Here is a 25,328-nt window from a genome sequence, read left to right on the forward strand (position 1 = left end):
CAACTGAATGGAAATGAATAAACTTTTCTTCAATTAAATTAACTCAATCCAATTCAGTGCTGCTCACTAATTAGCCAAGAGCAATTTTAACTTAAGTCAACCAAATAGAAATAAATGGAACTAAACTGATTATAGTTTAACTAAACTCAATTTAATCCACTTTACCTTAACTCAATTCAATTGAGAGCAATTTGATTTCAACTCAAATAAAATGAATGTAAATGAACAGATGGAAATAAAATTGAACTGAATTCAGCTTATGTGGTTACTTCTTGTCAGAAACACTAGATGAGGGAGGGGCCACCTGAGGCTAATCACCCTGGGTTTTAAATTTATAATTTATACATCTTTTCCTTCTGATAGCCTGGGACATTATATGGGTAGAGAAACACATGTTGAAAGATCTCAAATAAATTAAGTTGAAATGACCAAAACTGAACTCTACTGAAAAAAAATCAATTCAACTCGCCCTGGCTAGTGTGATTCAGTTGGTTGTTGTCTCGTGCACTGAAAGGTTGCTGGTTCAATTCCTGGGTAGGACATGTGCCCGGTTGCAAGCTCAATCCCCAGCAGGGGTCATGCAGGAGGCAACCAATTGATGTTTTACTCTCACATTGATGTTTCACTCTTTCTCTCCCTCTCCCTTCCTCTCTCTCTAAAAAAATCAATTAAAAATCATTTAAAAAATTTAACCAACTCAACATTTATTAAGCAGTAATTCAATTCCAGGCATACTGTATTACGTCAAACTAAAGTAAGTATAACTAAAACCAAATTTATTGAACACTTATTGTGTACTGGTACTAAGCATGTAACTAAATTTTATCTAAAGCTTGTATCTCATCCTCAATCCTGAGATGTTGGTTAATGACCTAATTTTACAGAGGGAAATATTGAGGCTCAGAACAGTTAAATCACTTGGGAAGGAGCAGATCTGGGACTTAGGCCAGGGCCTGGTGGGTGTCTACAATTCCTTTCTGCCTCATTTGGAGTCCTTACAGGGTCTGTCTGGTACTCCCGACTGTAGAGTTCATGACAGTTATTGAAGATGTACTCATAAGTAGAGTTGAGGCAGGCTTTCACACAATCCTTCACAACCTGGCTGGCTCGGGGCGGGCTCTGGAGTTCTTGCACCTAGAGGGATGGAGAGGGTATGGATGGGTAAAACTGAGACAAGAGTTGCCCAGGAAGTGGCTACAAGTGATCCTGGGTTTAAGGAAACATTGTAGCAATATGAAAAAAAAAAGCATCACTGAGAAAGGGCACTGCTCTCCAGGATAAATGCTACTTGTTTAAGACCTAAAAGTCCTAGAGAATCCTTCTTAGAGAGCTAATGGGACTGGGTTCCCTTTCTTACCTTCATCCGAAAGAAAGTGATGCTGGTGAGAAGGTCCACAGTGGATTTGAGGTCCTGGAGTCTCTCTGGGCTGCTGGCTGGGAAGTTATTCTGTTGGAAAGGAGAAGAGAGGAGAGGTTATGGAAGAAAGTTAGGAGAGGATAGGAGACAGTGTTCTAGGGGAGATACAAGAGCCCCGAAGTTTCAGGAAGTGAGTTGGGGGTCAATGAGAACATCTTGACATAACTGGGAGGTCTTGGATGCACCAAGTAGGTTGGGAAGGTGCTGCTCACATATGTGTACACTTGTTAGAGGAACACATTCTGCATGTTGAGATGGGTCCTCCCATGTGCACGCCTGCTAGAAGCTGTCCCTCTTGGGCACACATGTGTATGGGGGTAAGCAAGTCATCATGCATGCATTCCTCACCCGATACATGGAGAGGTCAATTCGCAGGGAATTATGCAGTTGGTCCAGGAGCTTCACAAAGCGCTCTTTCTGGGGAAGCAGAAGAGGAGGAGACTAGATGGAAACCGGGACTTGGGCATCAAGTGTAGCAGTGAAAAGTGTCTGCCATATTGGCTGAGGGCTTACAGGAAGGGCATCCCATCCACCATTGAACTGAACCCTTATAACATCTGTTTCCATTCTACAGAAGGGTAAACCGAGGCTCAGAGAGACGTGGCTGGTACAAAGTCACACAGCAAATCAAGTCCAAATTGGAAGTCGGGGAGTTGAATAGGGTTTCACCAGCACAAGTGTGGGTTCTCCCTCATTCCCCAGGCCCTGGGACTGACCCCGAAGTTGGAGGCTGCGAAGCGGTCAGAGGCAGACACGTTGGTGGAGGCGGTGGTATGCGCATAATAGGCATTGATGTTGGCAAGCAGGGTGCTCATGACAGCAGGCACCCCAGGACACATGTACTTGGAGGAGAGGCAGGCAAAGTGGCTGGTGGAAGGGAATGGGAAACACTGGGCCTGGTGTCCAGCCAGGACAGGCTGGGCCCCACCTAGAATGCCTCCAAGACAGCATCGTGAGTGACTCCTCCCAACCCCGCCCCCCACCACACCCCCCGCAACCATTCCCTTTCCCTCTGCCTGATTCTGTCCTTTGAGTTTCTCTGTCTCCTCTCTGAGTTGCCCTATGTCTGCCTCTAACTCCAGCTCTCATCGCTGTCACTGCAGTCCCCAGCACTGGCCCTTTCCTAACCTCCAGGGGAATCATATAACACCTACCATACCCACTTCCTCTCCACTCCTTTTCCTATGAACCCCTTCCATCCCAGATCTGCCAGTATCCACTTGGTGACTCCCCTGCCTCAGTTTTCTGCACCTCACCCTGATGCCCACCCCAGCCTACAGCCTCACGTCATGGCTTGGTAGATGGACTCGACGCCATAGCGCATGGCAAATTCATCCACAATCTCCTGAGCTGTCTCATCATAGTAAACCTTCCAGGCATCGTCACCCTTGGCATCCGGGATCTTCACGACCCCGTTGTTCTGCATGTCAGTTACGAAGTGGAACAGGTTCTGCCAACACAAGAGAAGGAGTCAGAGAGTGCAAGGAGGCACAAGGGGACAGGTGTAGGGCATCTTACATTATCTATCCATTTGTTTATTCATTAACTTATTCATCTACTCTTTCACCCATCCAGCTACCAAAAATTTCACCTATCCCTCATCCATTCTTCCAATAATCCATCTATCCACCTATATATTCACTCACCCATCTGTCTACCTGTCCATCTACCCACTCACCCACCCACCTATCCACTTAACTATCCCCAAATTCACCCATCCACTAATTCACTCTTCTAATAATTCAACCACACATCCATCCATCCCATCCACATTTACTCACAACTTAATCAGTCCATCCAACAATTCATCCTTCTACTCAATCAACCATCAATCCACCCATCCATCTCTCATTCATCTGTTGATGCATCTATTCACCCACCCATTGTCTAACTACTCCAAAATTCACTCATTATACCTCTATACTTTCAATAGTTAAAACATCCATCCATCCACCGACCCATCTATTTGTCCACCCACCCACCCTTCCTTCCATTCATTCACCCATCTACCTACCCGTCCATCTACCCACCCCTCCAACTACCCCTAAATTCATCTATTCTTCCTCCTAGTAATTCAACCACAACACCCATCTATCCCATCTGCTACATACAACTTAATCTGTCCATCCAATAATTCATCTATCTACCCATTCAATCATCTGTCCCCCATCAATTTATACATACATCCATCATCTATCTGTCCATCCATCTAGTTACCCATTCATCTATCCAACTACCCCCAAATTCACCCATCCATTAATCTATACTTCCAATAGTTCAATCACACACACATCCACTCATCCCTCCATTTTTTATCCATTCATCACTCATTCATCTATTTAATCATTTATTCATACAACAAATTAAATTATACCCAGGCAGCTGGAAGAGATAGACACAGACCCAAACAGCCCAACTTTGAGGTTCAAGGATGGGACAGATGGAAGACCTGGAGTTGGGTAGTGAGAGTCTGCCAGGAGGTCGGAAAGGGCTTCCTAGAGAAGGGGACCCTGAAGCTGACCTTGATGGATGGGAAAAAGTTTTCCAGGCAGAGAGAATGGCATGGGAGACAGCCTCAGAAGCCCAAGGGAGTGTGGAAGGAGGAAGGAGGGAGGAGCTGGGCTGGCAGAAGTGGCGAGTGGAGGTAATGTGGAAAATCACAGTGAGCTTTGAAGGCAGAGTGGAGCAGCGGGCCTCACCTCATGCAGACAAGTATACTGAACATGGTAGGGGGCCACCTTCTCCTCCCCTTTGATCTCCACACTGATGTGTAGCCGGATGGCACCTGACACAGCAGATTTGTCAGTCCGCTTGTCTGCAGGGCAGAAAGGGATGGTAGTGTCAGAACCTCCCAATCTAGAGAAAGTATTTATTTAGTTATTTATTTAGTTAATCCTCACCCAAAGACATTTTTCCATTGATTTTCTGAGAGAGTGGAAGAGAGACAGAGAGAGAGAGAAACATCGATGTGAGAAAGACACATCGATTGTTTGCTTCCTGAATGAGCCCCGGGCTGGGGATTGAGCCTGCAACTGAGGTACATGCCCTTGATCAGAATGAACCCATGGCTCTTCAGTCCGCAGGCTGACACTCTAACCACTGAGCCAAACCTGGCCAGGGCTATCCCTGGGCTATTTTAATGTATGCATGACTATTGCGCTCCCAGACTCCCTGAAATTAAGGCCTGGGCATCTCTCCTCTGATTCACTCTCTAGACTTGTGTCTCTCCCATTAGACTAGAATTCCTTAGGCCCCGTCTCTCTCTTCAAACTACGATCCCAGACACTGCTTCTTCACTCCGGTTAAATTCCTGGTCTGCATCTCCCTCTTTAAAGTAGGAGCCTTCAGCACCGCTTCTCCTTCAGATTGAGCTCCCAGGGTCTGCACTCCCAATCAGATCAAGCTTCCCAAAGTCTAGTCATCTTGTTATACAGGGTTCCTGGGTCTGTGCCTCTCTCCTCAGACTAGGATTCCCAAGTCTTGCTTCCTGGCTCTCCATCAGAATAGGGTATCTAGATTTCTTCCAACCAAACTAAGTTCCTCGGCTCTGCTCACTCCTCTCAGAGTGGGTTCTTCCTACACTTCCAGACTGAGCTCACAGACCCTGCATCCCCCACCAGATTGGGCTCACAGATTCTACTCATCTTCTTAGATGGGGTTCTTGGGTCTGTAGCTCACTTCTCGGATTAGGATGTCCAAACTATACCTCCTCTCTTACAATGGATTCTTAAAGTTCCATCTTCCTTCTCAGGTTGGATTCTTGGGTCTGTGCCTCTCTCCTCAGACCAGGATCCCCAGGCCTTATTTCCTGTGTCCCCCATGAGACTGGAATACAGAGATTCTGTCCCTCCCACACCCTTTCAAACCAAACTAAGAACTTCCTAGGTTCTTCTAATCACCCTCTCAACCTGGGGTGCTTCCTGTAGCCATCAGATTGGGCTCACAGAGTCTGTCTCCTTCACCAGATTGGGGCCCACAGACCCTGCCTCCTCCATCAGATTGGGCTCCTGGACTGACTCCTTCTGACACGGTGTCTCTCCCCTCCAACTGGATTCCCCACTTTGGTTGGCTCCCTGGAGCCCCCTCCCTGCCTCCTGCAGGCCCCTCCCCTTGCTCACCCAGATTGTACCACACGTCCATCTCGCCACTGAGCGTCCGCACCTCGATGATTGTCTGCCCCAGGAAGTCGTCAGACTCTCTCTTGAACCGTTGTTTCACGCGGGATTTGATATCATCGTCTTCATCCCACACTCGTACCTTGATTCGATCTGAGGAGTTGTGACATTCACTGCAGGGGGGAGGCGGGAACGAGGGTCAAGCAGCTGGCTTGGGCTGGTATTGGCGTCCCCTTTGGCTGCCCCAGTAGGGAGCTCTGCATGGGACACAGGGGCCCAGGCAGGCACTTACAAATGGAAATTCTCCTCCCACACAGGGTTCAGGTTCCCATAGATGGTCTTCGTCCGTTTCTTGGTCTTCCCGACCTGGACGGTGACATAGGGGTCACTAGATCCCGTCTTGTCCTTTGCCTGCAAGCCCTGGGCACAGACCACTGGAAGACACATGGGACATATAAAGGTGGGCTTAAGAAAGAAGGTATGTTGAAAACAGGCATTTCCAGGGGCTCCACGCTGCTTGCTGGGGACACCTGTGATGTGGCCTAAGGGCTGGGACTGCTTTCTGGGCACACTGACCTTGCGGAAGAATCAATATCCAGAGAACCCTCAGTCAATGAAGGATGGGAAGGAGCCCCAGGGTCACCCCGAGAGTGGGACATTCTCAGGTGTGTGCTCTACACTGTGCCCTTGAAGTTCCCCTTTAGGATTCAATCCCCATTGACCGCAAAATCACCTAATCATTGGTGCCCCCTACAGGGCAACTTCCCTCCCTGCTCCCAGACTTCTGTCTCCACCCACCACCAGGGCGCCCTGGGATCACCTCCTGGACACCCATCTGCCCTGAAATCATCTTGGGGTCTGTCTCCTGGGAAATCCCAATGAGTTTGGGCCTGGATAAACACCCTCGGGTAGTCCCACACTACAGTGGGAGCTCAATACTGTCTCCTAGTGGCTCCAGGTGGGAATGAGCCCCAGGTGTCCACAGCATTGCCTGCTGTTGGCACCCTGTGAAGCGCTTCTTCTGGTCCAGCTTCACTTCCAAATCCCACAGGGCCTCCTGGGATCGCCTCCCAGAAAAACCATGTGCCCTTGACTCCTCTTCCTGGGATCTGATTCTGGGGGCACTAATCAAGATGCTCCCAGATAGCGTGTCATGCACATACGTTTGGAGACATACATGTCCACCTGTGGGCACAGATGCACACACACGTGGACCTGGGAAAGCCACGGATAGGCTCAAGCATCGCAGCAAAGAGAAGGAAGGGGCCTGGGAGGGAGCTAGAGGGCTGGGAAGACGGGACCAGGTGGCCTCACCAGTGATGCTGATCTTGGCCGACCACTTGGACGTGCCGTCCAGCACGCTCTGCTTGACCGCCTTCATCTGCTGCGTGTGGGCGGCCTTGGTCACAGCGAAGATCTCCTGGATGAGCTCGAAGATCTCGGGCTTGTTGCGCTCCCGGATCTTCATGCGGTCCTTGAGCACCATGATGATGTTCTGCGTCCGGTCCTCAGCCCCGTGCTTGGAGCTCTTCTCCGCCGCCCCTGCGGAAGCGGACAGCCGGCCATGTCGGGGAGCACTCACGGAGCCAGCACCCCAACTCCAGAGCTCCCCAACTCCAGAGCTCCCTCAGCGGCTGCTGCGGGCACTTTAAGCCGTGGGGGTTCATGTGAATAATCCCCAAGCTAGAGTTTCCTACTTGTTCTCTGAATACCTCCTCCCGCCAGGCTTTATACCCTTCAGAACCCGGCCCCTCTGAATCCCCTGCCTCCTCCAAGACCCCACCCCTTCTCTGCTATCTCTCCCCTGCTGAGCTAACCCTAACCCGTTTTTCTACAGGGGAATGGGTGACTCTCATTAACCCATCCCAGCCATTAAGCCAGTGCTTGAGCCCCGCCCCAGCCTTCTTCGACTCTCTCACACCTCCTTTCCCCTCCTCTCACCCCTATCCTCCCCCCAAAAGGAGTCCCGCCCTAACCCTCACCCCAGTCCCTGTCCCCGGCCCCCACCGCTCACCGCCCCGCCCCTCTCTTCAAGCCCGTCTCGCAGTCCAGCCGGCCCTCGCCCCGCCTCCGCGGAGTCCCGCCCCCCTCTCAGTCCGGCCCGCGCCCGCCGGCGCTCACGCTGCAGGCAGTCGGCGTTGAGCAGGTCCTGGCACTTCTCGTGGCACTTGACGCCGCACTCGGTGCAGCGCATGCCCTGCCGCGCGATGCCCCACAGCAGCCCTTCGCACTCGTAGCAGTAGGTGGGCGTGGTGGCCGTCCACACCTCGAAGTTGTGCGGCGTAGTGCACGAAATGGGGTAGATTAAGGCTTGCAGGGTCTTCTTGTAAACGTGGTTTTTCTGCGGGGAGGGAAGGGGTGCGGCGTGGGGCACAGAGTCCTCACCTGGGGGCCCTGTCTGCCATACCCTCACCCTGTGCAGAGTCTAGTCTAGTCTCAGTCCCTCCGTACAGAGGATGCTACCCCGATGCCGAGCTACCTGACCCAGGAGAGTGAGGAATGCCTGTCCTGCCACACCCTCTTCCTCTTCCTCCAGAAGCCCCCAGCTAAGCCCACCTTACAACCCCACGCACCAGCTCCTCGTTGTTCAAAGTGCTGGAGGCCAAGGCTGATGTGATGCCGGCTTTTCTGGACTGGACCAGGGACTGGGGTGGGACGACACCAAGGGAGCCATGGGGTTGATTGACACCCATGGATTGTCGGGGAGAGCAGAATCCACAGTCATGGTTTGGGGCCACCAGTCACGAGGAATAGGACACAGGTCACAGCAGCAGGAGCAGAAACAGCAAAGAATTGGAAAATGGCAGAAGCTCCAGTTTAGAAGGGACCCTGGAAGGTGAGCAGCCCCACACCCCTGGCTCACCCATACCCTCCCACCATGGGCCAGAATTGGCCATGCTCACCAGCCACAGGGCAAAACCACCAGCCACACCATGAACCAAGGTGGCGAGTCGCCTGCTCTCTTCCCCACCCATGAACTAGGACATGGCAAGGTTCCCTCCTCAGAACCCGTAGGTGGGGCCAGTTGGGAGATGGCAGTGGAGGGGTCTGGGAAGGAGACGTAGGGGCCCAGGTCACCATCACTCACTCACCATGGCCTGAAGTATCCAAGCAGCACAGAGGGCAGAAATCAGATTATGTTAGTCCCAGAGAACGCCTGGCCAGCCCCCAGGCCCGGGTCTGCCATGGGCAGTTGCACAGGTTGAGCGCCAGGGGCCGGGAGGGTGAAGGCACTTACCAGGTCACTCACGAGTGGGATGGGCTTCCTCTTGCGGATGTCAGGCATGCTGTCGATGATGATGAGACCACCTCCAGGGCTGTAAGACACACAGAAGGACGTCAAGGGCCCAGGAAGTCTCCCTTCCTCCAACAGACATCACCTGAGGCTGGGGCAGATCGTGCGATTTCACAAGTATTAAGAATTTAATTGTGTGTTCCCCCAAAAGATACATTCAAATCCTAATCCATAGGACTTCAAAATATGACCTATTGGGAAATAGGGTTATTGCAGAGGTAATTCGTTAAAATGAGGTCATACCAGAGTAGAGTGGGCCCCAAACCAATATGACTGGTGTCTCTCTATGAAGAGAGACACACAAGCAGAAGGCAGTGGTGTGGCAATGGAGGCAGGAATTGGAGTAACACGTTTACAAACCAAGGAATACTAAGGATTGCTGACAACTACCAGAAGCTGGAAAGGCAAGGAAGAAATTCTCCCCTACAGGAGTCAAGGGAGTGTGGTCCTGCCCACGCCCTGACGTTGGACTTCTGGCCTCCAGAACTGTGAGAAAATAAATTCCTGTTGTTTTAGACCCCCCGTTTGTGGTCATTTGTCACAGCAGACCCAGGAAATGAAGCCTGGGCCTCACCTTCCTCGTCTGGGAGGTGGGGAGATGATGCAGGCGCCTATAGTTAGTAAAAATTTGAATTAAGGCAATCCTAAATAATATATAAAAATATCAAGGAAATATTTTTTTATAAAAATATGGTTTTTTACTGATTTTAGAGCGAGGAAGGGAGAGGGAGAAGGGAAAGAGAGATAGAAACATCGATGAGAGAGAAACATTGATCAGCTGCTTCCTGCACACCCCGTACTGGGGATGGAGCCTGCAACCTAGGCATGTGCCCTGAGTGGGAATCGAACCAGACTTCTTGGTGCATGGGTTGGGTGCACCAATGTGTGTGTGTGTGTGTGTGTGTGTGTGTGTGTGTGTGTGTGTGTGTTTATTGAAAATCTATCCTGGAAGGAGTGATTTCTATTCCCATGGAAATGAGGGAGCTGGAAATCGTGTTTGTGTTCTTGACTCTCGGCAGTTTTGCAGTAGCTGGAGCACTGTGGCAGACGCCATAGTGGCCTGTCTGGATTCTCTTTACTGAGAGGTGTGCTCATTCCTGAGAAGGTTCAGCTGTGGCTCCTCTCCAGAAGGTTCTCACTGGCCAATGACTGGCCGATGAGAGGGATGCCTGGCAGCCAGTGACTCTTGGACAAGCTCTGGGGTGCAATTCATGCTCCACTGCCCCTTGCAAAATCAGGCAGAGCCTGGCGGCTCCTGAACTACATTTCTGCTCAAGCTGCTTCCCAGGCCTGATCCTGCCTGTCACATAGGTGTCCTGAGAGAGCTTCCTCTGTCAACCACACACCCAGGAACCCCCATCTCAGTCCCTGCTTCCGGGGCTCCCCTGCTCATCTGGGAATCACAACTCTGTTTGCAAAAGACATATGAGGGAAGCAGGTCACTCTCCTGCTGCTATTTTAAAACATGAGTGTAATTTAAAAATATCTTTTGCATCCTCTAACTTCACCATCCAAAGGCTGAAAAAAAGACCCCTAAAAAGTAGTAACTTAAGAAGTTAGATCTGACAAATTGCTCCATTTAAGAACAAAGGATTAATTTTTCCTCCCACTGATTTTTTTTTAGAGAGAGTGGAAGGGAGGGAGGGGGAGAGAGAGAAAGAGAAACATCGAAGTGAGAGAAACACATTGATTGGTTTCCTTCCTCCTGCACATGTCCTGATGGAATTGAACCCACAACCCTTCGGTCCACAGGCTGATAATCTAACCACTGAGACACACCGCTAGGGCCCAAATGACTATGTTAATGAAAGTGCCAGCAGCAGCAGCAATAATCTGAGATTATTAAATGCAGAACCAAAGCAAAAAATTCACTCCAGGGTGACAGATGGTCGGTGCGGGGGAAAATGGGTTTCTCCTTGATCTCACATTGGGGGAAGCACTTTTGAATTATGAGTGGCTTGGGCAAGGCATGTTCCTCCCTGGACTCAGTTTCCCCATTGTAAAGCAGCGTAGTGGCCCCTATCATGGGTTTGTTGTAAGGGTTCAACATGTTACTATCTTTGGCTCCTGAATGCCTTATGACAGTGGTTCCATTATTCCACCCATGCCCAATCTCTGCCCTATCTAAATGAAACCTTTCCCAGCCTTTGCTGGCCTCAGGCTATGGTGCAAACCGACCTTAAGCTGTGGGTTCAAAACTTCCTCCCACCCCCAAAAGCTCCATTACTCACCCGCCTTTGAACCACAGGGATTTGGACATCTCTCCTTCTCCCCGGGCCTATGGGACCGACAGACAAATGTGGTCAGTGTGGCTGTCCCTCCCCAAGGCAAGACAGGCTCCACACCCACTTCTGTCTCCCCTTTGGGCTGGGAGTCAGGAAACCTGGGTCCCAGTCCTCACTGTGTGCCCTTAGGGACCTCACTGGGTTTCTCAAGGCCTCAGTTTTTCCATCTGTAAAATGGGGAGAGAGGAAGGAGCTCCTCTCTGCCACCAACCTTAGTGGATGTTAGTCTCCTCGTCTGTCAAACCTGGGGATGTGTTAGCATCATTCCAACAAGAGCTTATCCTATATAATAAAAGGCTAATCGACCGAACAGCAGAATGACCAGTCGCATGATGCTCACTGACCATCAGGGGGCAGATGCTCAATGCAGGAGCTGCCCCCTGGTGGTCAGTGCACTTCCACAGGGGGAGCGCCGCTCAGCCAGAAGCGGGCTCACGGCTGGTGAGCACAGCAGCAGTGGCGGTGGTGGGAGCCTTTCCCGCCTCTGTGGCAGTCGGACATCCCTGAGGGCTCCGGGACTGAGAGAGGGCGCAGGCCAGGCTGAGGGACCCCCTGAGTGCAAAAATATCATGCACTGGGCCTCTAGTACTTCTATAATCTCCTGGGATTCTCAGGGGCTGGTTCAGACACTCATAAGAATCTGTCATTCCTTGAACTCCCTGCAGCCTCATCTGCTTGTCTGCTTTAGTGCCCCAGGGCCTTTGCCCAGGCTGTGTCATCTGTTTGTATGCCCTCCCACCTTCTGAACCCGACCATCCGACCATTTATCATTCAGGTTTCAGTGTAGACCCAGGGTCTGTACCCCCGTTTCCCATGCCACTAAAGGTGACATGGTTGGAGCAGGGCTGGGAAACGCTCTCTTCTGAAATATTATTAAAATATTTTGGATACGTTAAGTGTCACCTCCTCCAGGGAATTTTTCTGATTGCCTGGGTTTGTTTTATGCCCCATCTTTAAAACCTAGAGAGCCTGCGCACATTTATTTTTCTTGTTATACCACTAGTTCCATTACAAAGGTAGTAACTGCTGTTTTTTCAATTAATTTGCTGATGTAATGAAAGTTATTCAATAGACTTCACTGTATATTCTTTTCTATCTTTTGAATTTGGAACCGTGTGAATATATTATTTGGTCAAAAAAGAAAATTCTTTGTTTGAACTGATATGAAATTTGACTTGAAGTATCTGTGGCTCTGATATTGGATGGCTGAAGACTTTGGGGATATGATTAAGATCTCCTCAGGCCAGTCCAACCCAAATTTCGAAGGCCCTCCTGGATAGTAACACTGCTCTGTGTCTAGCCCAGAGTGGGTTGAATGACTGAAGGAATAAGTAATGGTCTCAATCCTGCTCCCCATCTGAACAGTCAACAAATCACCCTGACCCCGGCGCTAATTGTATCGTTCACTGAATTCCTTGTCCGATACTGACCCGACCTCAGACCTTCCCCCAACCCTGACCGTGACACCCAGCATGACCCAAGCACTGAGCTCTTCCCCTAATACCAATCCTAACCCTGACCTCTGACTGCTGCCTTAATTCTGATCTCTACCCCTAAGCTCTATCCCTAACCATGAACTTGACCCCTGACAGGGCTGTAGCCATGACCTAGCTCCACGGTTACAGCTCACCACTCCCCCTTCCCTGCTTTCCCTGCTTAGAAATACCAGGCAGGTGTGGGTGAGGCCAGGAATGGTGGTGCCAGGGCAAGGGCAGAAGAGGGCAGGGCCAATTGGTGTGGGCAGAGCCATGGAAGGACCAGGATGTACAGAGGCAAAGGCATGGTGGATGGAGTGGGGAAGTGGGCATGGCCACGCTGCCCATGGGGCGTGGCATGGTCTGGTGTGAGTGGGGCCCAGAAAAGGACCAGGGTGGTGGGGCATTAGAGGAGTGGGGAAGGGAGCATGGCCAGTCTGGGCATGGGCGTGGGTGGGTCATTGGGCTCGGGTGTGAGCTGGCCAGGGCTCTCACTCACCTCCTGCAGCTGCAGCCGCACTTTGTTGAAGGCTCGCAGCCAGTTGGCCTTGGCCCTGGACATGGAATCCTGACCTTCCTGGCCTTCCTCATCTTCTTTTGGCCTGAAACTGAGGCAAGGGGCATGCTGAGGCACCAGAGCTGGCTCTCCCTCCATCCTCCACCCTCTGAGTGATGCTTGGCCCTTCAGAGACACTATGGTGTCATGATGGAATGAACATGAACCTGGGGAACAGGGAGGGGGAGTTGTCACAGGGCTATGTGTTTATTGAAGAAATCGAGATGGGTCCAGGTGGTCAGAGGGGGTTCAGTGGGGTTGGAGGGGGTCAAGCTGGGTCATGAAGTAGTCTTAGGGACTATGCCTCTGTACATCCTGGTCCTTCCATGGCTCTGCCCACACCAACTTGGCCCTGTGCCCCCTCTGACCTGTCTCAGTGCCCCTGTCCCCTTCCTACATGCCCATCATCTCTTACAGCTTTGGGTCCCCTGGCTCCCTTTTCCATACTCTTGACACTCTGACAGGGTCCTATTTGCCCACGGTCCTCCCAATGTGCTTGTGGCTTCTCCAACCCCAGCAAGCCATCTAGCCCCTTATAACCCCTAAAACTACTTCATGACCTAGCTTGACCCCTCGAACCCCATTGAACCCCCGCTGACCACCTGGACCCATCTTGATTTCTTCAATAAACCCATTCCCCAGGCTCATGTTCATTCCATCATGACACCACAGACGCCTGACCATAGTGACCTTGTGACAGCCCTTAGGCCCCCTCCCATTACCTCTCCTCAGCTTTGGGGGGCTTGTCCTCAGGCACCCGCTCAGCTGCAGGCACTTCCTCAGGCATGGCTGGCTCAGGAGCCACCTTGGCCACAGCGGGGGCCTCAGCAGGAGCCTTGTCCTCCTTCTCGGGGGCAGCTGGCAGAACACTGACGCGCTTGAAGTCCTTGGGCTCCGCCACGGCTACCTCCTGGCGTTCAGTATAACCACGGATGTCATCAGGCACCTCTTCTTCCTCTTCCAGTTCCTCCTCATCCTCAGGCAGTTCCTCCTCCTCCTCCTCCTCCTCTTCCTCCTCCTCCAGGAAGTCCTCCAGGTCTTCATCCAGCTCCTCATCCAGCTCATCCTCGTCCTGGTCCCAGCGCGGCGAGTCCTTGTGGTAGCTGACTGAGCTGTGGCAGGAGTGGTAGGAGTCCCGGTCCCGCTCATCTTCGATCTCGGATCCCTGCAGGCTCTGCTCATCTGGGTCGAAGTCCTCACTCAGCTGTGAGCTGCCCTGGCTCAGCTCCCCTGAGGAGGCGTAGCGGCTGCTGCCTGTGGGGCTGAGGGGACAGGTGGGGCTCAGGGACCAGGCACAGAGTCACTGCCCCACCAGCCCCCGTCACACAGGTCCAACACCCAGTCAGTCATTCACTCAACATCGCTTGAACACCTACTGTGCACCGGGCTCTGCTGTAGGTGCCAGGGAAACACAGCAGTGAACAAAAGAGACAAAAATCCCACTCTTGTGGCATTTGTGCTCGGAGTGGACAGGCAACAAACCAGATCGATGATATCAGTGGTCATTGATAACTTTCTGCACACCACGCCCGTCCATGCCTGTGGAGGTGGTAAGTGCTCCAGCCACATGCTGGGGACCCAGAATCAGTGTCCTCACCACAGCCCCCTTGGAGACCTAGGGCTCCTGAAACGTGAACATGGCTCTTAATGTCTCCCACCTCAACCTGGTCCTCCCACCGCTGAGCCCCTTCATTCACCAGGGCCAGGGACTGTCTGTCTCCACTCCGTGCCTCAGCCCCCACTCACAGCCGACCCTGCCGCAGGCCCTTGGCTCCATTTCCCAAGCATCTGTAAAATGCATTCACTTCTCTGCACCCTGGGGCCCACGCGGGTCCAGGCTCTGCCATCTGCACAAGATGCTGCCCCGACATCCACTCTCATCCCCAACAGCCCCTGCTTCCCACGGAAGCCACAGGGAGGCTCTTTGAATCATAAACCCAATCACATACCTCCCTGTTCCAACCCGACCAGGCTCCTTAGTGTCCTTGGAATAAAGACACGCTATGCCCCGCATCCCCCATGTGGCCTAAACCCTCCCACCGCCCCACCCTCGTCTCCTTCTCTATCCCCACCTTCACCCCCTGCTCCAGTCACATTGGCCTTCTTGCGGTTATGCCCACACCCTAAACTTGTGGCCACTTCCAGGCCTCTGCACGTGCTGTGCCCTGTGCCAGGAACACCCTTTCTTCCTTGATTCTCGCCCCACCTGTGCACTAAATGTTTTACCTTGAATATGTTCTTCCGTTTCCTTGGAGCTAAAAAATAGAGGCTAGTGTAGATGTTGAGGGTTTTAAAAAGTTCCTTCCAAAATATTCCATCTATAAACGATCCAAGCTTTCTATGGTATATATAAAGTGCAGAAAAATTTAAAATAAAAGTTGTTCAAATACCTGCAAAAAATTATATTGGTCAATGCTAAAGTTTGAGTAGGAAGTGTATGAAGCTTTCCTTTAAATTATATTTTACCCCAAATCTCTACAATTCACATTGCCCAATAGAACTTCTGGCCAGGATGGACGTGTCTTCTGTCTAAGTGCTTTACAAATATTCAACCTGTTTAATATCATGCTTGTTGCTTGTTATTGTTCTGTTTGGAAGCCAGGACTGGGGCAATCAGGTCAACAAGGAGAGTTTCAGCTTCCCAGGCTCAAGGACCAGCACCCTGTACCGGGCAGTGGTATGGCCCACATGGGCCAGGGACCCACCTATTGGGCCAGTCTAGGGACAGCCTACTTTTAAAGCAGGGGTGATGATGGCTGGGCAGAATAGGGGCAGCTCCCAAGTCACTGTGCCCATGCTGCTGGCCAGGAACACAGGGTCAGGGGGCACCAGGAAGGCTGGGACCACCAGCTAGCTGCTTGCTGGGATTTTTCAACACCACTATGCTTCACATCCCCTCCCCCTGCCCCCCCACTAATATCATCTCTTCCTCCACTACCACATTCCAATCCATTTAGAGAGTACATGGAGACCAGTGGCTTTTTAAAGGAGTGCAGAAGCCCTGGCTGGTGTGGCTCAGTTGGTTAGCACTGTCCCATGCATCAAGAGGTCGCTGGTTCGGTTCCCCAGCCGGGCACATGCCCTGGTTGCTGGCTCAATCCCCAATAGGGGATGTGCAGGAGGCAGCCGATCAATGTTTCTCTCTCTCTAAAATAAATAAAAACATATTTTTAAATGCTTATTGTAAAAAATAAAGGAGTGCAAGGAGCCCCCATATTTCAGGGGGGACCTCTCAGGGGCCTCTGGACTTTCTTTCAGCCAAAGCAGATCCACTTTTCTCAATCTTGTGGAATTTCAGGTAAAGCAAGGGCTCTACTGCCTACAAGATGCATGAATGCTGCTTTCTAGACCCACTTACCTACACCCCCAGCTCCCTCCAGCCCTCTACTTCCCTTCACCCAGGAGGCAGGGCTGGACATAACACACACACACACACACACACACACACACACGACCTCAGTCCCACGGTGGCTACCTGAGGGCTCGCGGCTCAGAGAGCTCCTCATAACTGTGCATGGAGTCACTGTAGGATTCCCGGGAACCCAGGGGTGGTGGGCGAACAGAATACTGGTGGACCGAAGCATTGGGCTGGGATGTAGTGTAATAAGGTGGTGGGATGCTGTTGCTTGTCTCGCTGCGATAGTCACTGTCACGATCGTCCACTGCACTGTCAGGGTCATCATCTGGAACAGAGAGGAGGGAAGGGGAGAGAGTGAGGAGGGAAGGGTGGGGGAGAGAGAATGAGAGAGAAAGAAAAAGAGAGAACACAATGGGGGCCAAAGCAGTATCTCAGACTTAGGGGATCTTCACTGGTTGCTAAGCCAAGAAGAGTAATCATTACCAGAATGAATGAAGGATATTGGGTCATGTAAACAGAGCTACAGGCTTTAGAATAAGGGAGGTGAAAACCTTGTTTTGCCTTATATGGGTCAAACTAGACCTAGAGTCTGGGGTCCAGGGTAGGTGCTACAGTATGAGGATAATCACAAATTGGAGGATGTCCTTCAGCTCAAATGTAAGAATGGACTTTGCTGAAGTCCAGGCTCTCTGAAAACAAATTTTACCCCCCATCAGCAGTGAGTTTCCCATAACAGGAGTCATTCAAACACTCAAAGAAGTTGGAGGGAGATCAGGACAAGGTGGAGTACAACTGCCCTTTAACCCTCAGAGATTTCTTGATATCTGAGAATGGAGACCCCAGGTCTGAACTCACATGCACAGGAATAAAGAAGGGGCTCTGACAAGGTACCATCTACCTCAAAAAGCATTAGATCCGTAGGTTGGCAAAACCACCACATGCCCAGAATCCATCATTGAAATGGAGCAGGGTGGAGCTGCCAAACTCCAAGGGTTACATAATAATTAAATACTGTTTTATTTGGTTTGGTTTGTTTCCCTTAGTAAAAAGAACACAGGCTTTCTTTCTTAGTAAAGAGAAAACGGTGTCAAGGGATGGTAGGTTGCTGTGCGACAGGACAGACTATTTATTTGGAAAGCAAGACTTGGGTTGAAAACGGGGTGCAAAAAAATTTAAACCCTGATTGGACAGCCCATGGCATCAATTCACTGCTGATTTTATGCTTTTCTGTACTTTTATTCATTTCCTAGATATTTGTTTATTTTTCTTTCTTTGTTATTTTACCTTTTAAATATTTTCCAGTGAATTGTGTCTGCTTCTATATATTTGACAAAGAGGTTCAGTTTTTAAAATGTGGTCAATTTAAAAAGGTAATTCAAGCTTCACATAGTATGCTATTCATTCCCTAAGTTATTCTGCCTTTAGAAAAACCTTAATTCATTTTCAGCTAGCAAAGCTTGCCACACCACACTGGCAACTCTGGGTTCTGGTCTCTCATTTGACTTGGGCCACTATGACCTACAAGCTTTGTATCCCGTCCCCATCGTACAGGACGGCCCTCAGAAGCACTGCGTGCTGTCAGCACTCATATTATAGACAGAGGCAGATGTAAATTTCCATGACTGAGCTTTTTGAATTTCAGAGTGAAACTGTGATCCTGTAAAAGCCTGAAGTGGGGGATCTGAAACCTGGATGACCCCCCTTAAAACTCTCGACAATTTGTCTATTCAATTATCTGGGTCTTTGGCCAAATTTGGTGTTCTTCTTACCAAACTCTCCTTGACAAGATGCTTTCAACCAAATCACATGAGGGTGTGTGTGTGTGTGTGTGTATTTATCACCACCACCCCTTTTTTTTCTGACGGACTGTCTATTTTTGAGGGGCAAATTGCTTTTGATTGTATTCTTTTTGTTTTTACCCAGACTCTGCTTACCAAATAGTTGTGGTTTTTTGTTTTGTTTTGTTTTGTTTTTAGCAAATTGCTGCTTCCAACTTTCAGACACCTATGTCTCAACAAAAGGGTCTGCTTTTGGCCCCATGGTCTTTGCTCTTCACTCAAGTATCAGCTTTAGCCAAATTGGTTTTAACTAAAAGCATCTTTGTTTTTCTTCTTTTTAATTAGTATCTTTCTTTCTTTCTTTTTAATCCTCACTCCTGAGGATATTTTTCCATTGACTTTGGGAAGTAATAGCGGGGGCGGGGGGGGGGGGCGGGGGGAGAGAAAAATCCATGTGAGAGAAACATATCACTTGGTTGCCTCCCGCACAGGCCCTTGGCGGGTAGGGTAGAGATGAACCTGCAACCTAGGTACGTGCCCTTGACTGGGAATCGAAGCCGGGATCCTTCCATTCGCAGGACGGCCCTCTAACCACTGGGCACACTGGCCAAGGCAAAAACACCTTTGTTTTTGATATTGTTTGTTTGTGCCAAACTGGTTGTTGCCAAATCTTGTCTGCCTAATGCCTATTCTGCCCAAATTAATTTCTGACGGACTTGTTTCTGACAACGTGTTTTGGATCAAAGTAAGTGTAAACAGTTCCCCTGGTCCTGGAGGGAGAGGGGGGTGGAGTGTGTCCACTAGGGGACAAATGGGGGAGGACCCCCCAGCTGGTGGAGGAGACAGAAGGATGAAGATTCATATTCAGACTAAAGAACTGGATTTCTCTGGAAGAGGCAGGACATGGGGATAAGAAAGCTCTTCCTTAGGGAGAAAAATGGGCATCCAAATGGGGGGGGGGGTGTGGATTGTCTCCTTCCCCCGGGGGCAATTGGAGGAGATGCATGTGAGGGAGCTATCTGCCTGGGGAACCCTGCCCTGCTGCTCTGTCTGAGACCCTCTCTCTTTCCCACCCACACCCCTGAGTGACATTTCCAGGTGGAGAAGGAAGATGGGGAGACAAAAAGAGGAAGGAGTCACAGGAGAGGAGATGAGGTTCTACATGGGGAGTGGGGGGATGGAGGTCACAGTGCCCAGCTGGAGACAGGCAGGTCTCCTGTTTAAATGCCCATCCCTCCCAGCTGAACCCTTCCACCCCAATGACAGTGCCCACTTCCCACCAGACAGAGCAGGACTCCCCAAGACAGATGTTAATGGTCAGGGGGCAGGAGGGCACAGAAGGGGTCTTGCCAGTACTCTGGCCCCAATGTGCCAGCCACAGGCTTTTCGCTTCCCTGCGTGGTGGGGTGGGGGCCTCAGAGTTGCCAAGGCGCCCACCTCCCTGTGGCCTCCCAGAACATCAAGCTGAGTACTTACTCTGCTGCTCACCCCAGCCAAAATAATTCCAGTTGCCTACAAAGAGAAGGGGCAGAGATAATAAAAGGGAGCAGGTAGGGGGACACAAGGAGGGAGGCTCCCCCATCCGCCTCATTCTCCCCATCTCCTTCTCCCACCCAGGACCCAAATCACCTCTCAAACTGAGAATCTTCCCCAAGTGCCACTTTAACCACTGACATGCGTCCCGCCTTCACCCACTACCTTGGCAGGAAGGCTGGATGTCTCTATCTTTCGAGGAGGCCACGGGCTCAGCCAGGAGGTGACAAAGGGGGCATTTAGGATAAGGGCTTTTCAACTCTGCCATCTGAGGCCAGCACTCCCTACTCCTTTCCTCCCCTATCTTGTGCATAAGGAAAGCAATATTAAACTGGAAATCCTAAATTTCGAAACACGCCTGTTGGGTGATTTTTTTTCATCATTCTGCTCATTGTACAGGGGAAGAAATAGGGTTCAGAGAGGTGGGATGAGCAGCCTAAAGTCACACAGCCTCTGAGCTTTAGGGCTAGGAAGAGAACCGCATCTCTCTCCATCACTCCCTGGCGTTGTGGGAAAATGCTTTGCACCGGAATTCTGACTCCTTTGAAATATTCCCAAAAGGCCTTGGAGTTAAATGCTGGGAGGTGGGTGTCTATTCCCAAATGAAATCCACCCTTCCCTTTAGCCCATCTGCCCAGGTATTCTTTGTTATCGGCTCCTGCACAATCTTCAGTGATCCCATTCATGGGAGGAGGGAGGTATAATTCCTTCTGGGAAGTGATGGCTCCACCCCAGGCAGGGAAGTCAAGGGGCCTTCTTGGTAAACTTCCCTCTTGGTAACATACCCAAGTCAGGGCAGAACAGGGTTCCCCAATGGCAGTCCCCTAGCACCTCCCCCCTCAAGGCTCCATCATCACCATCCTGGGCATATGCGAGTGGGGGTGGGGGAAATGGGTGTGGGTGAGACTGTGAGAGAGGAGAAAAGGGGGATAAGGAAGCAGATGGAATGGGAGGAAGAGGTTGAGGTGCGGGGTGGGGACAACGTGTTGTGGGTTTGGGTTCTGCCCTGAGACTATGATTGTCACTTCCTCTCCACTCGAGAGGATTCAGGAGGAACTTTTAGGAGAGAGGCATCTCCTTGGCCCATGGATACCTGGTCTGGGTACATCTGAGAATCCACAGGACCAAGGAACATAAACAATCTTGAAAACTCCAGCCTCGACGGAGGGGCAGTAGGCAGAGGAACGTGCTTGCTATCAGCATTAATAGATGCAGTGCAGTGGAAAGAGTCCCTCAGACCTAGGTTCAAATCCTAGCTTTGCCTCCTGCCAGGTGCGTGACCTTGGGCAAGTTGCTTCTTCTCATGGGCCTCAGTTTCTCCATCTAAGAAAATGGGCGAATGAAACAGCTTGGTTCATTGTACGTGCACCTATTGTACATGTATTGGCAGAACTGGCAGTGACTGTCTGTGGGCTGCCTGGGGGCCTGTGTTGGCTCCATGAAAGAGGTCCTCATCTAGGATTTGAGTAATGGGATTAAAGAGTCTGCAAAATGTTTTTTAAGCCTCTAGATGTCCCGGGACCCCTCAACATGAAGGGCTGTCAGATGCCCCATTTCAAAGAGAGTGACTCCAATGATGAGAGAGGGCCACTGGCATGCCTGTGCAGTGTCAAGGCAGAACTCAAACCCAAGCCCCAGCTCTCTTCTTCTTCCCACCACACTGCGAGCAGATGCTGCCCACACTTAGGACCCACATCTGGAAGGGAGTTGACCGGCTACACACAACAGTCATGCGGTGGGGAAGGGATGCCAAGAAAGGAATCAACAGGTACTTACAACACTGGTTGCTGGGGACAGGGAGAGGCTTGTCTTGCTCATCTTGGAATGAATACTGAGGGGAGGGAAGGAAAGACGGCTCATCTCAGAGGGGCCAGAAGCCAGGGGACCAGGATGGTGCTCTGTTGTGTTCCATCCTGACTCCCCCGTGTCTCCCAAACCCTCTCCCTCTAGAGAAGAAGGATACAAATGTTCACAGAGGGAGACAAGTACGCACAGAGGGACAGTGAGAAACAGATATAGAAAAAAGAAAAAGAGACAGATTAGGATGAGACGAGAGAGAGAGAAGGAAAGACAGAGAAATGAGGTTGGACAAAAATTACTCACATGTGCATATTGCCCCCTTACTCTCCACCTCTCACTGAAGAGTGTTGTAGTCTTGCCTGATGTTTCTTCCCTGCCCTCACCTTCTAAAGACTGTCTTCTGGGCCATATTGGGTCTTTGCACTGTGGGGATGCAGAGCCAAGAAGAAGGGGTGGCATGGAAGATCAGAGGTACAGGGGCTAAGGCTGGTGGGGGAGAAGAGAGTTTAGGAAAGTCTGAAAGTGTGACTTGAGGAATTGAGGCGTGTGGGGCAGAGAGGGAGTGTGAGAACTGCTTCGGAGCCCCTGTATGCCCTTGAGGGTATTTGAAAAATGAAGAACTTGAGTCAATTGGAATCATCCTTATGTTGTTAGACTGTGCGTTCCTGGCGGACATCCTACTTGGAGATTGGACCACATGAGTCACTGATTTATTCGTGTTATGAAGAGTTAGAGACACAGATATAGGGAAAGACAAGCAGAGAGAGAAACAGAGACAGACAATGGAGGACATGAGGAGACAAAAGAGACAGACACAAGAAGAAGAGAGCCCCCCATGTCGATACTCACCTCATCCTGGTCCCGCATGGCATTCAGCTGCTCCAGCTTCTTGGCCCAGTAGCGAGCCTCCTCCTCAGGAATATCTGCAAGGGGACCCCTGGCTGTGAGCCTGGAAGCCCCTGCCTGCCACTCAGCATCCATCCAATGCATCCTGCAGGCCTACTGGGCTGGTCTCCAGTGGGTGGAGGGACAGGGTGGTGCCCCTGCCCCAGCACTGCCCCAGCTGCCTTGGAGATGGATGGGGAATGGGGGAGAAGATGTACCCTAGCATTACAATAGGGGGAGCCATGAGTTCTCGGAAGGATGATGTGGGAGAACCAAGCTGCTTCCAGGAAAGGTGGAATGTGCCTCTCTGTCTCTGTTTTTCTATCTCTCTGCCTCTGTCTGTATTCTAAGCCCTGCTCATTCCTGTGGCAGAATGTCTCCTCAAGGACTAGCCAGGACAGCTCAGACCTGAGTCCCATGGGTCCAGAGCACTGACTGCCCACTTGTGACCTGTAGGAGCTGGAACACACTCTATGCGCAGCAGGTGCACAGCTCAGCTGACTGGCTGAAACCCAGAAAACTCTCTCCTCTGGGGAGAGGAAACCTTGTCCTCAGAATGAGGGTCGTATGGACTAAGCCAGGCCTGGCCATTCTCCTGGGACTGGGCCAAGGTCCTGTGCCCCCCATACTCACCTAAGGGCAGCTCAAAGCGTGTGTCGAGGAGGATGCGGTGGAAGGTGGGGTCCTTGGTGCCACAGATTTCACTGTCTGCCATGATGACCTGGGAGTCCAGGGTCAGCCACTCTCCAGGGCCATCCTGGATATAGGGGGAGGGGATGACAGGGGTACGGACCCTGGGTGAGGCAAGGTGGATCAGGTATCTGCTCACATGAAAGGTCTCCCTCACTCCATCCCACCCCTGCTCCAAGAGCAAGGGCCACACGCCCCACTTTACAGACGAGGAAACTGAGACTCAGTGCAAGGCCACCTTGTGGGTCCAGGGAACACAGAGTCAAGGGCCCAGAGAAAGGGCCCTTTGGGGTCAGCAGGAGCAGTCCTAGAGTTACACAACCACACCTCATTCCTCATGGGAGTTATGCAGCACTGGCTTCATCTAAAAGCCCTGATGCTCCCACAATCCAGTAAGGAAACCTCCGCCCCCAGTGAATGAACCAGCCCCCCTGGGTTCAGGGAACATAAATCCTTCAGCAGGTGGGGTCTACTCTGAACCTCAGTTTCTTCATCTCAAATGAGAATGATGTTGTGTGGAATTTGCTTTCTGCAGCCCCAGGGAGAGGCTAGTAGGGGTGCATGGGCCATTGCTGCCAGAGGTGACCGGGCCTTCCTCACACTTGGGGTGGAGGGGCGGTCACTGAGGAAATTTTGGGTCATCCTCAAGGCTTCCTTTTGGACTCACTTGCCTGGACTATTGTACCCATTTTCTCCCTCTCCATTCATTTATTAAAAAATAAACCCTTCCTGGTGCCTCCTCTATGCCTATCCCATGCTGGGCAATTTCAGGATCCCCAAGAAGTCCACAGTCACAGGAGACAGAATTTGATATAGACACCTCGTGCCCTGTGAGGTCAGGATAAGATCAGAAGGAGGGAGGGGGGCTGAGGGATCCAGGGAGGAGTTAGGAAGGGATTGCTGGAGGACAGGGCATGGGAGCTAAACTTAGGGGGTAATGGAAGAGACATTGGAAGTCCAGGTAACAGGCCTTCTTTGGGACTCTGTAAGGGGTGGAAGTTGGGGTGTGGAGGGAGACGAAGCTGGCAATGTGTGCAGGTGCCATCAAGAAGGCCTTCCAAGGGAGATGGGGAGGGAGGGCAGGAAAGAGTCCTGGGGTAATAAGATGCTTCTGGGCTCAGCATCGGGGGAGGGGGGAGTGGAAGGGGAAAACTTAAGGCCAGGAGACCAAGGTTATTGTCTAGTACCATCAGGTGTAGCCTTCCTCCTGCACAAAGTGCTAATTACCCACCATATCCTTTCCCCTCTCTTCCACAAGAATATATTTTTAGGTGGGCCCAGGGCTATGCAGCTTAAGACTACATTTCCCAGACTTCCCTTGCAGCTAGGTGGGGGCCCATGACTAATTTCTGGCCAATGGTAAGCGAGTGAAGTGCCAAGAGCAACCTCCAGGTTTGGCCCTTAATTTGGAGGGCAAACTCCCTCTTGCTACCTTTCCTTCCCCTGATGGTAACGCAAATGTATTGGTGATTCTCCAGCAGCTCTCCTGGGCCATGAGGTGAACGCGTATGGAAAGAAAGAGCAAACAAGATGGAAAGAGTTGAGACCCTGGTCACTTTGGAGCTGCCACTGCAGCCCCAGACGTCTACATGAACATTATCAAGGGAAGGAGGTGAGTGTCCACTGAGTTTAAGCCACTGGCCTCTGGCTCCTCCCAGGCACTCCTCCCCAACCCTCAGCCCCAAACTCACTTCATTGGACTGGCGGATGGTCTGCAGGGGGATCCACACGGTGCCCACCATCGTGTCCCAGATGAGGCCCTTATTCCACACCTCCACTGTTAGCCCTAAATCGAGGCGGTTAATCTCACTGTAGAGAGAAAGGAGGGGGCAGGAAAGGTCAGGAGTGAGGGTAGGGAGACTCAGAAAAGTCAGCTCACTCACCTCAGGACATACAGCCCACTGGAATTTAAACCCAGGCCGGGGTGAGTCTTAGCCAGGAAGGTAACACAGTGATTCTTGTTTCACAGATGGGAATCTGAGGTCAGACGGCTAAGTTACATGCTCAGGGTCTCACAGCAGAACCAGGGTTCCAAGCGGGGATGGAAGGGTTGGGGCAGATATCACATACCTTCTGCACCCCAACTTGCCTAGTCCTACCTCAAGCCCTCAGACCCTAAGAATGCTAGCTAAGTGAGGACG

At 51.1% G+C, this 25,328-nt stretch overlaps 1 protein-coding gene across 13 annotated transcripts in view; it reads right to left on the reverse strand.

Moving 5' to 3' along the window:
* UNC13A (unc-13 homolog A) overlaps positions 1-25,328 on the reverse strand; it is a 63,975-nt gene that overhangs the window by 25,939 nt on the left and 12,708 nt on the right. For 9 of the 13 annotated variants that reach the window (XM_080675312.1, XM_080675316.1, XM_080675311.1 and 6 more), the window contains 21 exons: positions 24,879-24,996; positions 23,131-23,254; positions 22,462-22,535; positions 21,589-21,643; positions 19,756-19,791; positions 16,619-16,826; positions 13,866-14,405; positions 13,087-13,195; positions 11,059-11,105; positions 8,771-8,849; positions 8,106-8,177; positions 7,654-7,873; positions 6,847-7,074; positions 5,825-5,966; positions 5,536-5,705; positions 4,117-4,232; positions 2,704-2,867; positions 2,134-2,284; positions 1,766-1,834; positions 1,358-1,447; positions 1,000-1,134 (listed from right to left, as the gene is read on the reverse strand). In XM_080675312.1, the coding sequence (XP_080531438.1) occupies positions 1,000-1,134; positions 1,358-1,447; positions 1,766-1,834; positions 2,134-2,284; positions 2,704-2,867; positions 4,117-4,232; positions 5,536-5,705; positions 5,825-5,966; positions 6,847-7,074; positions 7,654-7,873; positions 8,106-8,177; positions 8,771-8,849; positions 11,059-11,105; positions 13,087-13,195; positions 13,866-14,405; positions 16,619-16,826; positions 19,756-19,791; positions 21,589-21,643; positions 22,462-22,535; positions 23,131-23,254; positions 24,879-24,996 (2,947 nt within the window). Of the gene's footprint in view, positions 1-999; positions 1,135-1,357; positions 1,448-1,765; positions 1,835-2,133; positions 2,285-2,703; positions 2,868-4,116; positions 4,233-5,535; positions 5,706-5,824; positions 5,967-6,846; positions 7,075-7,653; positions 7,874-8,105; positions 8,178-8,770; positions 8,850-11,058; positions 11,106-13,086; positions 13,196-13,865; positions 14,406-16,618; positions 16,827-19,755; positions 19,792-21,588; positions 21,644-22,461; positions 22,536-23,130; positions 23,292-24,878; positions 24,997-25,328 lie in introns of all 13 variants that reach the window. The other 4 variants (XM_080675310.1, XM_080675309.1, XM_080675313.1 and 1 more) reach the window with 2 other exon arrangements.

The sequence above is a fragment of the Plecotus auritus genome (genome assembly GCF_963455305.1).
Source record: "Plecotus auritus genome assembly, chromosome: 6".
NCBI classification, from domain to species: domain Eukaryota; kingdom Metazoa; phylum Chordata; class Mammalia; order Chiroptera; family Vespertilionidae; genus Plecotus; species Plecotus auritus.